This window comes from Brachypodium distachyon, chromosome 4 (assembly GCF_000005505.3).
Source record: "Brachypodium distachyon strain Bd21 chromosome 4, Brachypodium_distachyon_v3.0, whole genome shotgun sequence".
NCBI lineage: Eukaryota > Viridiplantae > Streptophyta > Magnoliopsida > Poales > Poaceae > Brachypodium > Brachypodium distachyon.
In genome coordinates, this window is record NC_016134.3 from 1,481,830 (window position 1) to 1,496,043 (window position 14,214).

At 49.1% G+C, this 14,214-nt stretch overlaps 3 protein-coding genes and 1 long non-coding RNA gene across 6 annotated transcripts; 2 read left to right on the plus strand and 2 right to left on the minus strand.

Annotated features, from left to right (window-relative positions):
* The first annotated feature begins 1,066 nt into the window (after positions 1 to 1,066).
* LOC100827317 lies at positions 1,067 to 2,602 on the plus strand. The gene has a single exon (XM_003577788.4). The coding sequence runs from the start codon at positions 1,161 to 1,163 to the stop codon at positions 2,319 to 2,321; it is 1,161 nt and encodes a 386-aa protein (XP_003577836.1). The 5' UTR covers positions 1,067 to 1,160; the 3' UTR covers positions 2,322 to 2,602.
* Positions 2,603 to 3,959: 1,357 nt separating this feature from the next.
* On the minus strand, positions 3,960 to 6,469 carry LOC100825253 (L-type lectin-domain containing receptor kinase IX.1). Its single transcript, XM_003579120.3, has 2 exons — positions 5,512 to 6,469; positions 3,960 to 5,399 (listed from the first exon to the last, which is right to left on the minus strand). Exons 1-2 carry the CDS (start codon positions 6,320 to 6,322, stop codon positions 4,099 to 4,101), a joined length of 2,112 nt encoding a protein of 703 aa, XP_003579168.1. The 5' UTR covers positions 6,323 to 6,469; the 3' UTR covers positions 3,960 to 4,098.
* Positions 6,470 to 7,809: 1,340 nt separating this feature from the next.
* LOC106866621 lies at positions 7,810 to 11,772 on the plus strand. Of its 2 annotated transcripts, none has more exons than XR_001407548.2 (2): positions 7,810 to 8,091; positions 11,397 to 11,772. It is a non-coding gene; the product is annotated as an uncharacterized LOC106866621 (long non-coding RNA). The 2 variants fall into 2 exon arrangements; XR_001407547.2 differs by having other exon boundaries at positions 7,810 to 8,075.
* On the minus strand, positions 9,249 to 11,311 carry LOC100825559 (putative receptor-like protein kinase At4g00960). 2 transcript variants are annotated; one of them, XM_003579121.4, is made up of 3 exons: positions 10,881 to 11,311; positions 10,290 to 10,785; positions 9,249 to 10,181 (listed from the first exon to the last, which is right to left on the minus strand). In XM_003579121.4, exons 1-3 carry the CDS (start codon positions 11,274 to 11,276, stop codon positions 9,382 to 9,384), a joined length of 1,692 nt encoding a protein of 563 aa, XP_003579169.1. In that variant the 5' UTR covers positions 11,277 to 11,311; the 3' UTR covers positions 9,249 to 9,381. The 2 variants fall into 2 exon arrangements, 1 of the variants encoding a protein (XP_003579169.1); XR_002965937.1 differs by lacking the exon at positions 10,881 to 11,311 and having other exon boundaries at positions 10,043 to 10,181; positions 10,339 to 10,479.
* Positions 11,773 to 14,214: the final 2,442 nt, after the last annotated feature.

Sequence of the window (14,214 nt, forward strand, 5' to 3'; positions counted from 1 at the left end):
TCTTCTTCTGTTCCAAAGTTACCTCTCCATTTTTCGCACAAAAATAAATCTTACGAGGGGAATCATATAAAAACCATCCGGTTTGGCCGGTTTCTTCAGAGTCTGTTCCGGTTTTGTAAAAACACTAACTGATCCGGTTGGTTTCTTCTGGTTCGGTGGCGGGGGGCGGTCTGTGCACTTAAGGACATGTCCAATCGGAGAAGCCTATGCAGACGCTTAAACCGAAAAAAAGAAATATCAAAATTTAAAACATCATCCAAGAGTCCTGACATCCAACGCTCGGCGCAACATGCAGACGCTAAGGCTGGCTCTGCTTTTTATGCGTCAGAGCAGAAAAGAAAGCGAAGCGCCCAACGCATTAATTCGCGGCGACGCTACGTCTGAACCCAAGATTTGAGTTCTCAACTGCATTTCCGCTGGTATTTTGATCCTGGCGTCGGTCCGCAAGCGCTGGGTTGTAGGTGCCCTAACAGACCGACCAAGTCTCCTGTTCCAAGTTTTTTCGGTTCAACCGACGGTCAATTCATCACCCCCCACCAACCGCACAATTTTCAGCACCAGTGTCATTATAATGTGAAATTTGCAGATTCTTCAGAAAATGCCACTATAATTGTCTTTCAAAGGATGAGAATTGCACTGAAAATTTTCAAAATCACCAAAATTGCAGTGACATATATCAAATTTCAATACCAGCCATTAGATCTCAAATAAATAGATCAAATACAAGATGAAACCTCTAGTCACTATACATTTTTTTTGAAAAAACCCTCAGGATTAGAGATCTAAGTTTTTTTTTCCTTAAGAAAATAATTGAAGTGATTAGCGGTTACACATTTCATCTAGTTTGTTTATTTGAGATCTAATAGTTATGATTGAAAGTTTTCAAATTTCACTGAATGAAGGTTTTCACCTATATGCCAATCTATCTTGTGAAAGTCCGGCCACACCTACCATTTCTTTGAATCCTTTGCAAAACTCCCCATCAAAATTTGAGTACAAGAAACACATTTTTTTTTAAAATCTGAAAACATGACATATGTGTTTAAAAAAAAAAATCTGAAAACAAAATAGATTCGTATGTAGGTCACCCATCTTCTGAAAATTTCCCCACCGGCCTCGATCTCACCGGAAACCCTTCCCTCGCCGCCGGGGCCGGCGCCATGCTGCGCCTCCGGAGCTGCATCCTCACCAACCTCCTCTCTTCTCCCACTGCCTCTCCCATCTCCTCTCTCCGCCGCCTCCTCTCAGCCGCCGCGGCCGCGCCTGCCGTTTCCACGAGCCCTAGCTTCGCCGTGGAGGACTACCTCGTCGACACCTGCGGCCTCACCCGAGCCCAGGCGCTCAAGGCCTCCACGAAGCTCTCCCACCTCAAGTCTCCCTCCAAGCCCGACGCCGTCGTCGCCTTCCTCGCCGGCCTTGGCTTCTCCAGCGCCGATCTCGCCGCCGCCGTCGCCAAGAACCCAAAGTTGCTCTGCGCCAGCGTGGACAGAACCCTGGCCCCCATGGTCGCCGAGCTCACTGCCCTCGGTCTATCCCGTTCTGAGATTGCCCGCCTCTTCTTGCTCGCCAGCGTCAACTTGTACCTTAAATCCATCGTCTCCAAGCTGCAGTACTACCTGCCCCTCCTCGGCTCCCCCGAGAACCTTCTCCGGGCGATCAAACGCCGCGCCTACCTTCTCTTGTCTGATCTCGAAAGGGTGATCAAGCCCAATGTGGCGTTCCTGCGGGAGCGTGGGGTGGTTGATTCTGATATTGCCAAGCTGTGCATCAGAGCACCGTGGATTCTCAGCATCAACCCACAGCATTTCCGGGACATGGTGGAATGGGCCGAAGGTATAGGTGTGCCCCGCAGCTCTGGGATGTTCTTGGAAGCGCTGGAGTCTGTTGCATTCCTCAGCGAAGAGAAGATCGCCGCACAAGTAGAGTACTTGAAGAAGGCGTTCAGGTGGTCGGATGCCGAGGCACGCATTGCTATTTCTAAGGCTCCAATCTTGCTGAGGAGGTCTAAGGACATGCTGCAGAGTAGGGCTGAGTTCCTCATCTCCGAGGCGGGGCTGGAACCGTCCTACATTGCTCATCGGCCGACTTTGCTCGGTTACAGCCTGGGGGGCAGGAGCAGACCCAGGTACTATGTTGTAAAGTTTCTCAAGGCAAATGGATTGCTAGATCTCGACCGAGACTACTATAGTACAGTCATGATCAGCGAGAAGATATTCCTGGAGAAGTACATATGCCCTCACAAGGAAGCTGCACCACACCTCGCCGAAGACTATGCTGCCGCTTGCAAAGGGGAAGTGCCGACTAGATTAAAATTTACATGAATAAAGAACAGCCTATGAAAATTGGTAACTACGTATTAGAGTTTTCACTATGCCTAGTAGGCTTGTAAAACATTAGTGTTCTTGCCTAACTGGATGTTTGTTGTCTGCTATAGTATATCTGTTACAATCTTGATGCAATCACCTGATGAAACTAATAATTTCACTCATGTGTCCTGATATCCTCATGTCATCACTCAGTAGAGAAGAAAGCATGGCATGGTTATGTGCTTGTTCATCCTGAAAATTTATGAGATTAACTGTTGTCAGCAGTTCATGGTTTACTACTCTGTAGTATCACACTTCACCTTTATTTTTTACTCTTGTATTTCTGTGATTAACTGTTGTGAGAGCCAAAAGGTATACTCATCATACATGGAAATGTTCATATTTCTAGTCCACGGGCTGTCATCTTGCAATAATTTCAGGTCAGATTGTCATTTTGATCATCTCTAGTTCCAATGCTAAATTTGCGGTGCAACATTTTCCACACTGTTCATATTAGTAGAAGTTTCTCTCAAATGTATTCACAAAATCACAAGTGTGTTTGTAGCAAATAATTGAATCATCCTAATGCAAATTCAGCGTCAGCATGTCAAGTTTTGTTAATATCAACATGTCAACTAGTTATTTGACTGTACATTGTAGCTGAAATTGTACTTGGTTTCACACCATATCAGCTCTTGTTCACACTTGTCATATGATGATTGAGATAAGGTGCATGATATTAGGTTAGTAGTATTCTGCATCAGGGGCTGGATGATGAGGTGGCCTGCGAGATGTCAAAGGAGTGAAGCTCTTAGCATTAGGCTTCAGCTTGAATTCATAGTTCGAAAATACCCTGACCAGTGACCAATAAGACACCAAAGATAGCAAAAAGAACATGGCCAATTGTAATAAACATATCTTCCTCATCGCCGGAGCAGAGCCAGGTACTATGTTGTGAAGTTTCTGAAGGCAAATGGATTGCTAGATCACAACCGGGACTACTTTAATACAATCATGATCAGCGAGAAGGTATTCGTGGAGAAGTACATATGCCCTCACAAGGAAGCTGCACCTCACCTCGCTGAAGACTATGCTGCCGCTTGCAAAGGGGAAGTGCCGACTAGATTCATGTTTCCATGAACAAAAGAAGAACGGCCTCTGAAAATTGGGAACTTCGTATTATTAGATTTTATCACTATGCCTAGTAAGCTGGTAATTCACATTAGTTTTCTTTCCTAACTGGATGTTGGTTGTCTGCTATAGTTTGTCTGTTGCATGCTGCTTTACTCGTTGCTAACACCTGATGAAACTGATAATTTCGCTTGTGTGTCCTGATATCCTCATGTCCACTCAGTTATGGTTTATGAGCTTGTTCATTATGAAAATTTATGAGAACCTTGTGCATATCTTTGTTTAAAGAGATTAAACTGTTGTGAAAACAGTTCATGGTTTCCTACTCTGTAGTATCACCTTTTCCTTTATTTTTTCCTCTTGTATTTCTGTGATTAACTGTGCTTGAGAGCCAGTAGGTATACTGATTAGTTGATCATACGTGAAAAGGTTACAATTAATTGCTTACAAACTAGTAGGTTGGGAAACTGAAGGGGTCAGCCGGGTTGGATGTATGTTACTAGGTTGGCGAAGTGGTAGCCATTAGCCAGCTTTTGATGTAAATTACTGAAACATCAAAAAATCGGAACAAATGGTGAAATGCCTCTACAGATTGTTGAGAACTAGCTGAGATCACACTACAGTCGATCTGATACACACACAAAAAATGTCGTTCAGGTTTTCATTTCAGTAAGGTTGATGTTTCAGTAGAGCCTGCTGATAGAGTGGTGGTGCCAGCGCTGCTGCTACTGACGCCGGTTACAACAGAAGATGTGCCAGTGCTGCTGCTGCTGCCGCCTGTTATTACAGCTGAAGATGTATAAGCGCCGATTGGTGGCATGAAGGTCGCCACCGGCATCCTCTCAGGGAGGCTCGGCATCGGCGCCTCGAACCGCAGCACGTTGATGGCCTGCCTGATCGTCGGTCTCAGGCTCCGGTCCGGGTTAGCGCACCAGAGCCCGACGACCATCACGCACTCCATCTCACGGGGGTCGAACTCCCCCTTCAGCTGCTCGTCGGCGGCGTCAAGGATCCTTCCCTTGCCATACCAGTCCCAGACCCATTGAGTCAGGTGGATGGTGTCTTCCTCCTCGTCCTGCGGCGCCACCAGAGGCCGCCTACCACACACGATCTCAAGGAGGACGACGCCAAAGCCGTAGACGTCTGAATCGGCGCTAGTCTTGCCAGTGATCATGCATTCTGGGTCCATGTACCCCATTGTGCCGGCGAGCACTGTCGTGTGTGATCCTCGGCCATGGTCGACGAGCCTGGCGAGCCCGAAATCGCCGAGCTTGGCAGCGAAGGAGGCGTCCAACATTATGTTGCTGGGCTTGATGTCCCTATGCAAGACACATTGTTCCCACTCCTGATGCAAGTATAGAAGCGCAGATCCCAGTCCCAGCACGATCTCATGCCTGACCGGCCACACAAGGATGGCATTCCTGCGGCCGTAGAGATGCGTGTCAAGGCTGCCGTTGGGCATCAGCTCGTAGACGAGGAGGAGCTCGCCGCCGCCATGGCACCAGCCAATGAGCTGCACGAGGTTCCGGTGCCGGAGCCGGCTTATGATCCTCACCTCAGAGGCATACTCCTTCCTCCCCTGTTTGGAGCCCTTGGAAACTCTCTTGATGGCCACCTCAAGGTTCATGTCCTTGAGAAATCCTCTGTATACAGAACCAAATCCTCCTTCCCCTAGCTTCTTCTCGTCGGAGAAGTTGTCGGTGGCGATGGCCAGCTCGCCGTAGCGGAACCGCTTGGGCCCTGTCCCTTTCTCGAAGTCATCTTCCATTGCAGGGTCATCGTCGAAGAAGTCACCCTCTTCCAGCTGGTGCTCCCTTGCTCCCTCAAGAATTTTAGCCTGCCTCCGCTTCCGCCGCCGCCGCCGCAGAGAGAGACAAATCAAGGTGCCCAGAATGATCAATAATAACACCGAACCGACGGAAAGGCCGATCACAAGCCCTGTTCTTGAAGAAGACGATGACCCTGTTGGAAAATTGCATTAATAACATTGCATTAGCATGAGAGCATCTCAGATTTTCACTCCATGGCTTCAATGATGGGATGAGATTAGCACGCGAGAGAGTGACAGACAGACCTCCCGGCAGTGGAGACGACGGCGGCATGGGCGGCAGGGTGATATCGAAGGCGCCGAGCTGGTACCTGACGTAGCAGCTGTAGGCCTTGATGGCGCCGCCGGTCTCGTTGGTGAAGCGCGTCCTGAGCTGGCCGACCAGCGCCGAGAGGCACCGGGAGCACTCCGTCGCGTTGAGGTCCCTCGTGCACTGCGCCAGCCCGTACACCGGCGACGACCGATCGCCATTGTACGGCGTGGTGCCGTTCGCCACCCGCGACGGCGCGCTCGCGGCCCGGCCCGTGAGGTCCGTCATGAGCGCGAGCCACGCGCCGAGCATGGCCGCCGGGTCGACCGCGGGGCCGCCTCGCGCGACGGCGGTCACGAAGAACGGCACGTCGAGGTCGGCCGTCCCGGCGAAGGGCGGCGCCGGGGAGTACCGGAGCACGCAGGCGTCGTAGGCGGCGCGCACCCTCCGGCTGCCCGGGCACACGGCGGCCGTCGTGACGGCCGCCGGGGCGCCCGCCAGGCAGTCCTGGCACTGCGTCGCGTTGCGGTCGGCGTAGCACGTCGTTAGACCGAACACCTGGTCGGCACTCCCGGGTGTCCCCGCCGTGCCGTTGTAGAACCAGCCGTTGCCTATGGCGGCCGCGGGGAGGCCGGCGAGGAGCTCGTCGAGGTTCTTCTTGTACTGGCTGCCGTCCGTGTAGTTGTTCGCCGTCGAGCAGTCTGGCGCCGCCGGCAGCACGGGCTTGCCGCCGCCCTGGCCGAGAACCGCAGCGCAGAGCGAAGCCGCAACGGTGGAGAGTAGTAGAAGGAGGTGCCACGAAGCCATGGACGGCGGCTGCTATCAAGCTGCTCTGTTTCTTGAGTTTTCTTGCCTTTACCTGACCAAGTTCTTGCATAAGTGACTGACTTCAGACTTCACCTAACATCTCTGCCATCTTTGGTTGCAGAATTTTTCTTACAAAAATAGCAGCAGGTTTTGAGTCAAGATTAGTGGCTTGGAAAGTTTATGTCCTCTGTTTTGCTTAGAATATGTCTTGAGCAGATAGTCGCCAAATTGAACTGGACTGTTGAGTCCGGAGGACCATGTCAAGTACTCAAGTAATCCCATTTCAACTGAATGATGCACTTTTGCCGGCCAATTCTTACATTCAGATGTCTAAAGCACCGTCCGACCAATGCTCGGGTGGATACATTTTCTTTCAAATTTAAAAATGTGATTTGGTTGAATTTTAGAAGAACGGGTTCAGATGCATCAAGATCCTAAAAAATTAAAAATACTCAATGCGTTACAAAGTATAAAATCAAATACTTCCTCCGTTCAAAATAAGTGACATTAATTTATATATATTTTTATACAAATCGACGTCACTTATTTTAGGACCGAGGGGCTGTAAACTTCTATCCTGCTTCAGTCGGCATCAAGCAAGGTTCCTTCCTATCAAGTTCCGATATTATAATACAAGAAACAAGTTCCAAAGACGCGTATTTCTCCTGAGGAGCAGTAGAGTAGTTAGCTGACTTGTAATTAGGACAGCATCAGGAGATACATTGGTCAAAGCCATGACGTTTACGGCTTTATACATGTTTGCAAGTGGTTGGTTAACTGTTGGTGGACGCCTCTAAAAAATAAACTGTTGGTGGACGCTGTCAGTCAGTCAGTCGTCGGTCGCTCTGACTTGGTCAACGGCGGCATTCGACAGCAACGTATGGCAGGCTTTGCCCCCATACAAGATAATGCAAAGTTTTCTCTGCCCATCACTTCCGTTTTCCATAGTCTAATATCATGGCCTTACTCCTTTCCGTCGTTTCATAATACAAGCAAATGCTCATAATTCGAGACTCAACCAATTAATTCATAATCAAAGTTAAACCACGAAAGAGGGTTTTGGTTCCTAAAAAACCAGAAGACGAAAGAGGATTTTGTGACATGATTTTTAAGGCCTAGAGCTCCATACAATTTGGGGAATGGATACGTTACTAAAATTATTTTAGACTGGTCATACTACAAAAGAAACACAGATAACCTAATGTGGATGCCACTGAAAGAAAACACGAAAGAAGAAAATTTTAGAAAGGAGGAAAATTATGTAAAACTGAATCTGGACTAGCAAAAATTCAGCTCGGGCCGGCCTCCTATCTAGAATGGAAAAAAATTTAGAAATCCGGCCCCCACGTGCCTCGTGCTGTCTGGCCTAAACATTCCGTGCTGGGCTTTGCCCGGGCCAGGCTTTTTTTTCATGTTTCTGGCCGGCCCAAAAAACACCCAGCCCGATTAATGTTCGTCCGCTGTCGTCCACACCGCTCTTCCTTTTCCCCTCTGTCTTTCGCTCCAACGAACAGGCCGCCCGCCGCCGCCGCGGTAGCGCGCCATCGACGGGAAAGCCCGGCCCATCGCCGACGGGGTCGCCGCCCGGCCATGGCTTGGCATAATGCCTCTGCTTCCACCAGATCCAATCTTGCCGCCGCCACCTCCATTGTCAGACAGCTCGACCTCCGCCGTATCCGGCGGCGAGAAGCTGAGCACAGAGAAGTATGGGCGAAGCCGACGCCACCTTGCGCCGGCGAGCGCTCGTCAGCAGGTCACCACTATACCGAGTACGATTATTATTATTTTGAAATTTTGGAACTTAATACGTAGTACGGAGTAGTATTTTTTTTTTGTGTGTGTGGAGATTCGGAGGATTTAGAAACGAAGGAATTCAACGAGGGTCATCAAACAAAGGGTGTACGTGTGCTTAGGGCGGTGTTCATCCATGGTTCTGGCTGTTTGATCCAAACCGGGTAGTGAATTTTGCGGCTGTAGTTTTCACACAAGTTTTCTACTCGCATTTTCAGTCGCTAGCTGCAAAGCAAAATGCTTCACAGTACCGGCTTGCAACTGCTTGGTAAAACCCGGCCTGAGCACACCAAAGGGGGAGCCAAAAGGCTCCGAGGTCAGAGACCTCAAGGCAACACACTCTGCTGTAGGCATTTTTCCTGCTGCCAACGAATCAGCAATCTACCATCACACTCGCCAGCTAGCCGGGCATTCTAGACAACTCCTTGATGTAGGGCACTGGGGACTCCTTTTTCTTGTGTCTTGATTGATGCTGTTCTTGTCATAGGGAAAACCGGCAAGGGCCATTTTCTTAAATTTTACCGTCATTTTAGTTGGTTCACCCAGATGCAACGTTTACCCGCCCCCTTTGCTAAATTTCTGCATTTTGTTCATCAGATTAATTTAGACACCATGGCACTTTTGATCCTAACCATCATTGGCCAGCCGATCCCCTTAATCACCCTGTTCCTCACCGTTATCATCATTTTCTTGCATGGCATGACTGCTGATGAGCAATACCAGATAGCGAGTGATTCTTACCCTGTTCCTCACCAAGGAATGTAGGTCTCGCAACCTTTCGATCCGACTACCACCTAAGCACTGGGGGTCTGTGTTCAGCAGCACTCTGGGGGGTAGTGGCTCGTGTAAAGATTAAGGTAGTGGAACACATCTTGTCACAACTGCTCGATTCGCACACAAGGAGGAGTGTATTAACTATTCATTACAGTGGAACCATCGAGAGGCTATGGTGTGATGGTAGAGTTGTACACCTCTTTAGGCCAAAGTTATGCAAAGACCAAAAAAAGTTAATTCTTTGCAAGATATAGACACAACCTTTGAAGCAGATGCACAGGAACATTGCAACATGCCAGTCGTGTATATGCAACACAATGGATAGGAGCATACGCTAGAGTTATTGCGTCACTCACTCATGTTTTCGAAAATGGAAGCTTTATTGAATTCAACGGCATATCGACCATAGTTGATGAGCTAATTGTACTACTATAAAAATTGCTAGCTAGCTGGTCCTCCAGCTAGTTGTAGACATCGGCAGGCAACTGCCCTAGCTACACCTGATTGACAATAGTTGGTGAGCTAGTTGTACTGCTATAAAAATTGCTCATTTCTGTGCTTGGGAGGGAGCTCTGCCCGAGTGTTGCTGGATGCCATCCTTGGGGAGGCCAGACAAACTTTGGCTTCACAAGGGGCACGTCTGGTGGTGGTGCCAACTTGGTGATGACCTGCACTGCCTCTGCCATGTTCGGACGGTCTGAAGGGTTCGGATTTGTGCACGCCAAGCCAAGTAGCAGGAGCCGTTTGGCGTCATCACCGGCATTGAAGCCCATGGCAGTGAGCAATGAACTGTCAACAGCATCCAACAGCTTTCCCGCCCAGTGAAGTTGCCAGACCCTGTCAACCAAGATTCCGTCGGAGTACTGGCCATCCCTATAGAGTGCCTGCTTGCCAGTGATGACCTCAAGGACAACCACCCCGAACGCGTAGATGTCGGTCTCCCTTGTGGCCTTGTAGCTACAGGCGTACTCTGGGGCGATGTAGCCATGTGTCCCGCCGAAACCGCTAACGGAGTTTCGGTAGAGAGGAACCGTGCAGGCAATGCCGAAGTCACCCAACCGGGCACGGAATGTGGAATCAAGCAGGACATTGCTCGCCTTAATGTCACGGTGGAGGACCGCAGGCTCATACTCATGATGAACGTAGTGGAGGCCCATAGCTATGTCCTTGACGATGTCATATCGCTTCTCCCATTGGAGGACAGGTGTTGTTTGACAAAAGAGATGATGGTCCAGGCTGCCATTGGGCATGAGCTCGAAGATGAGTAGGGGCACCCCTCCATGATATGCCCAACCTGAAATTAATGTCATCAGGCTTTATTAATTAGTTGCATATAGAAAGCAAGCTGGTTATATTGCGGCTTTGCTATTACTCAATTGACTTGATATATGTGTGTGCATACTGATAAGAGGAACGATGTTCCTGTGGCATAGACGGTTGATGATGCTGACCTCTTCTAGGAAGTCGGTGTATCGCCCGCTATCGTCGTTGCTACGCGTGAACTTCTTGACGGCCGCCTCGACTACTTGACGCCCTGCTCCAGGTGCAGCAGGGAGCCTGCATCTGTAGACGGTGCCAAATGCTCCTGATCCTAGCTGCATCGTGCTGTGGAAGTTGTTGGTAGCCTTCTTAATTTCGGCGAAGTGGATTCGGCGCGGCATTCCTGGAAGGTTCTCCATGGACTTGGCCAGCTGCTCCAGGTCCTTCCTCCACCTCCGGTACTTGGAGTTGAAGTAGACAGCAAGAGCAGCCCCTATGGCTGCCGTGACTCCTACTGATCCGAGAACCGAGGGCAATATCACCTTCCATGGCTTGCCCTTATTCTTCCCGTCATCTGGGACCGGGAGCCCCTCCACAGTCAGGTTCCAGTCGCGGATGTTGCCCAAGACGGTGCTCACCTTTTTTTTTTCAGAAAAGAATGTCAAAACCTTCCGGTCTAGCTACTTCTCGGTAGCGCACATCCATAATTGTTTTGAAGGAAGACATTGCTCACCTTGTCGGCAAAGAAACCGACGAACGCCGTCTGGTTGATGTGAAGAGTTACATTTTGATTTCGGGCGACCGGGTCGTTTAGAAGCTTGGGCTGGCCGGGGGCGCCAACAGACACTGCAAGGTAGTTGAAGCGGGGATAGTAGTCGATCCACACGGCGAGCACGCCCTGGTTGCTGTTGTTGGGCGTGATGGTGACGTTGAGGCCAGCGCCCGGGATTTCTGCCAAGTAGGACCTCACCGTGCCGATCTCGACGGCAGCAAAGCTGTTGCTGCCGTTCGTGGTGTCGTTGGTAGCCGGTGAGATGTTGGAAGGAGGGCCACGGAGGCCGTGGTCGCTGAGCATCGTGGGAAACCTGTCAAGGAACACGACGAACGCCACAGGGGAGGAGCCGTCCATGGTGAAGCTCGTGCTGAAGTTGGCCTGCCGACCGCCGGGGCGCCATAGCTGGATTCTATTTGAGAGGGTGACGAATCTAGCCGTATTGTTGATCGCGGAGAAATTTGCTTTGTCGAACAGGGAGCACGCCGACTAATCACCGTGTTGGTGAAGACCGAAAGCTCCTGAATCGCGGTGCCTTGGATGACGTCATCGGCGGCGGAGCACATCGCCGAGCTCGAGCAGAGCAGGAGGAGAGCTGCTGCTACCCCAAGCTTTCTTCTTCCATAGATGATTCCTGCCCTGGGGTCTGGGGATAGATATTGTGGATGCATGATTCAAGCTGGAGCTGTAGCTGCTGCACGGATCGATCGAAATTGCAAGCTAGCTAGCTCGATCGCCTGTGTTTATATATAGATTCATTCATTCGCATGTGGTTGCTTCCGAGTTATATATGCTTCCGTTTTTTAAGACCAGTATTTCCAAAGCTTTTGATGTCAAGCTCAACCCCGTCTTCATCTATCTGACCAACTATATGGACTACGTACTGGTCATCTTCTGCACGGCACGCGGTGGAGAGAATCTGCCCGTTCAAATTTATTGCCCGTTCAAATATATATTGCCCGTACAAGATATCACCAGCCTAAAACGAGAATGGTCGACCGGTCCAGATCACTTCAAATGTTCGAAAGGGATACTACCAAGAAGCGGATAATTGACAACGACAGGTAGAACCTTTTGATTAGCTATAAACTGTCTAGTCATGCTTTTTTAACTCATTGGATTGATGAATTATAACCTATATAGCCATCACTAGCGTAGACGGATATGACTTTTGATAGATACTTCAATCATTATTCCTAGTCATTATTAGTGTACTAAAAATTGTTTCTGGCAATAAAATTAACATCAACATGTGCTTTTTGTTTCTCTCTATACCAAATCTCAGATAGATACATTAAGTAATTATTGCTAGAAGTATCTTTACTAGTAAGCATAGACATAATCTATCCCTAATAATAAAAGCAAGAAGGTTTCCTTCATCGTCGTCCGACATGCATCAATTTCCGTGCATGTTCTGACTTTTTGTGTCTGTTTACACTCCATCGAGCCTTCTTTTTCCTATTCCCACGGCGCTGCCTTTCCGGACCGCCACCGCCGACTCAACTAACCACGCAGCACCTCCCTGGTGACTGCTCTCGATACACGTCGGCGCCGGATTAGACGTGCACTAATAATAAAAGCAAGAAGGTTTCTTTTGTCGTCGTCCGCCATGCATCAATTTCCGTGCATGTTCTGATTTTTCATGTCTCTTTACACTCCGTCGAGCCTTCTTTTTCCTATTCACACGGTGCTGCCTTTTCGGACCGCCACCGTCGACTCAACTAACCACGCAGCACCTCCCTGGTGACCGCTCTCGATACGTGTCGGCGCCGGATTAGACGTGCAAGAGACGAGCAAATGGGTCCAGGGCTGATCGGCGCTATCCATTGCCGCACGGTTCCTCGTGCACTGCGCCACCGCGTGCTCTGACGCCAGTCACGGCCAGTGCGCGGCGTGGACTGGGTGCCATGTCCGTGGCCGCGGCTGCTAGCATCGGCTCCGAGATCATTTTGATTGAATGTCCAATTATATTGTTATGTTTTGTATAAACATGAATTTTCACGTGCACATGTTTAAGAGGCCGTGGCAACGCACGGACACTGTACTAGTTAAGTTAATTATGGAGCGAAGGTCTTGCACCTCCTCCAAAGAGAGTTTACCCTCTTTGACGTAGTTGATGCCCTTTTAAGTGTGCTTTAAACTGTGCAAAAGTTTTACCCATATGAATACGATGCAGCCGAACGAACATACTCCCTTCGTTCCATATTAAGTGACTCAAATTTTTCTAAACATGGATGTACCTGTATAACAAAATACGTCTAGATACATGTAATATTGCGGCACTTAATATGGAACGGAGAGAGTATTTCTAAACATAGCATTGAGTCCAACATGCTCAGTAATAAGTTACTCCATCCGTTCTTAAATGTAAAAAGTTCTAGTTTGCTCGTAAGTCAAGAATTTTTTGCTCAATTGGCCCCCTGACGGACGTTTTTGACAGAAATGGCCCCCTCCCGAACGAAATGTCAAAAATGGCTTGGCGGAAAGCACATAAAGCGACACGTGGCCTTTCCTCCAATGGCATTGGCGGAAAGGTCTTTCCGCCTTTGGAATTGGCGGAAGGGAGGGCAGAAGTGCTTCCAGCACACAGAGTCAAATGCACAAAACACTGCTACAGTACATTCCGCCAATGGCATTGGCAGAAAGGCCACGTGCCGCTTTGTGTGCTTTCCGTCAGTCTAGTTTTGTCAATAGTTTTTGGAGGGGGCCATTTTTGACAAAAGCGTGAGCCAGGAAGCTACTGCTGCAAAAAATTCGTAAGTCAAAACTAGAATGAGTTGTTTCGACAACGCATGTGCTGAGCACGCAACACGGTGTGTGCCTAGAATTTTCACGAGGGTGCGGCTCTTACAGTCGTCGGAGTTGGATAGAGAGAAAGACGTACACCAGACTTGTCAGGAAATATTTTTCAAGGACAGATCGAGTTTGCGAGGCTGCCGCAGAGAAAATCTGAGTCGAAAACGTGTCAAGCGGTCAACGAACCAGTCAGACGCATATAGCACAAGAGAAGTTTCTTCGCAGGGTTTTCAACGCAAGAGAAAAGAGCCAGCCACATGTCTGCCACGCAGGGTTTGACTTTGAGTAGCGGCCTGCAAGCCATCACGTGAGGTGCTCTGGTCGTTTTCGAAAAAAAGTCAATGTAGGATTTGGCTTTGAGTAGCGGACTCAAAGGAAAATAAGGAAAAAAAACTCGCACCCGGTGTAGACAACCATCACGTTGGTGCTCGGCTTTGACAAGAGGCTACCGCGTTTTTAATACACTAGTTTCTTCACGTTGGGCTTTGACTGGTGCTGT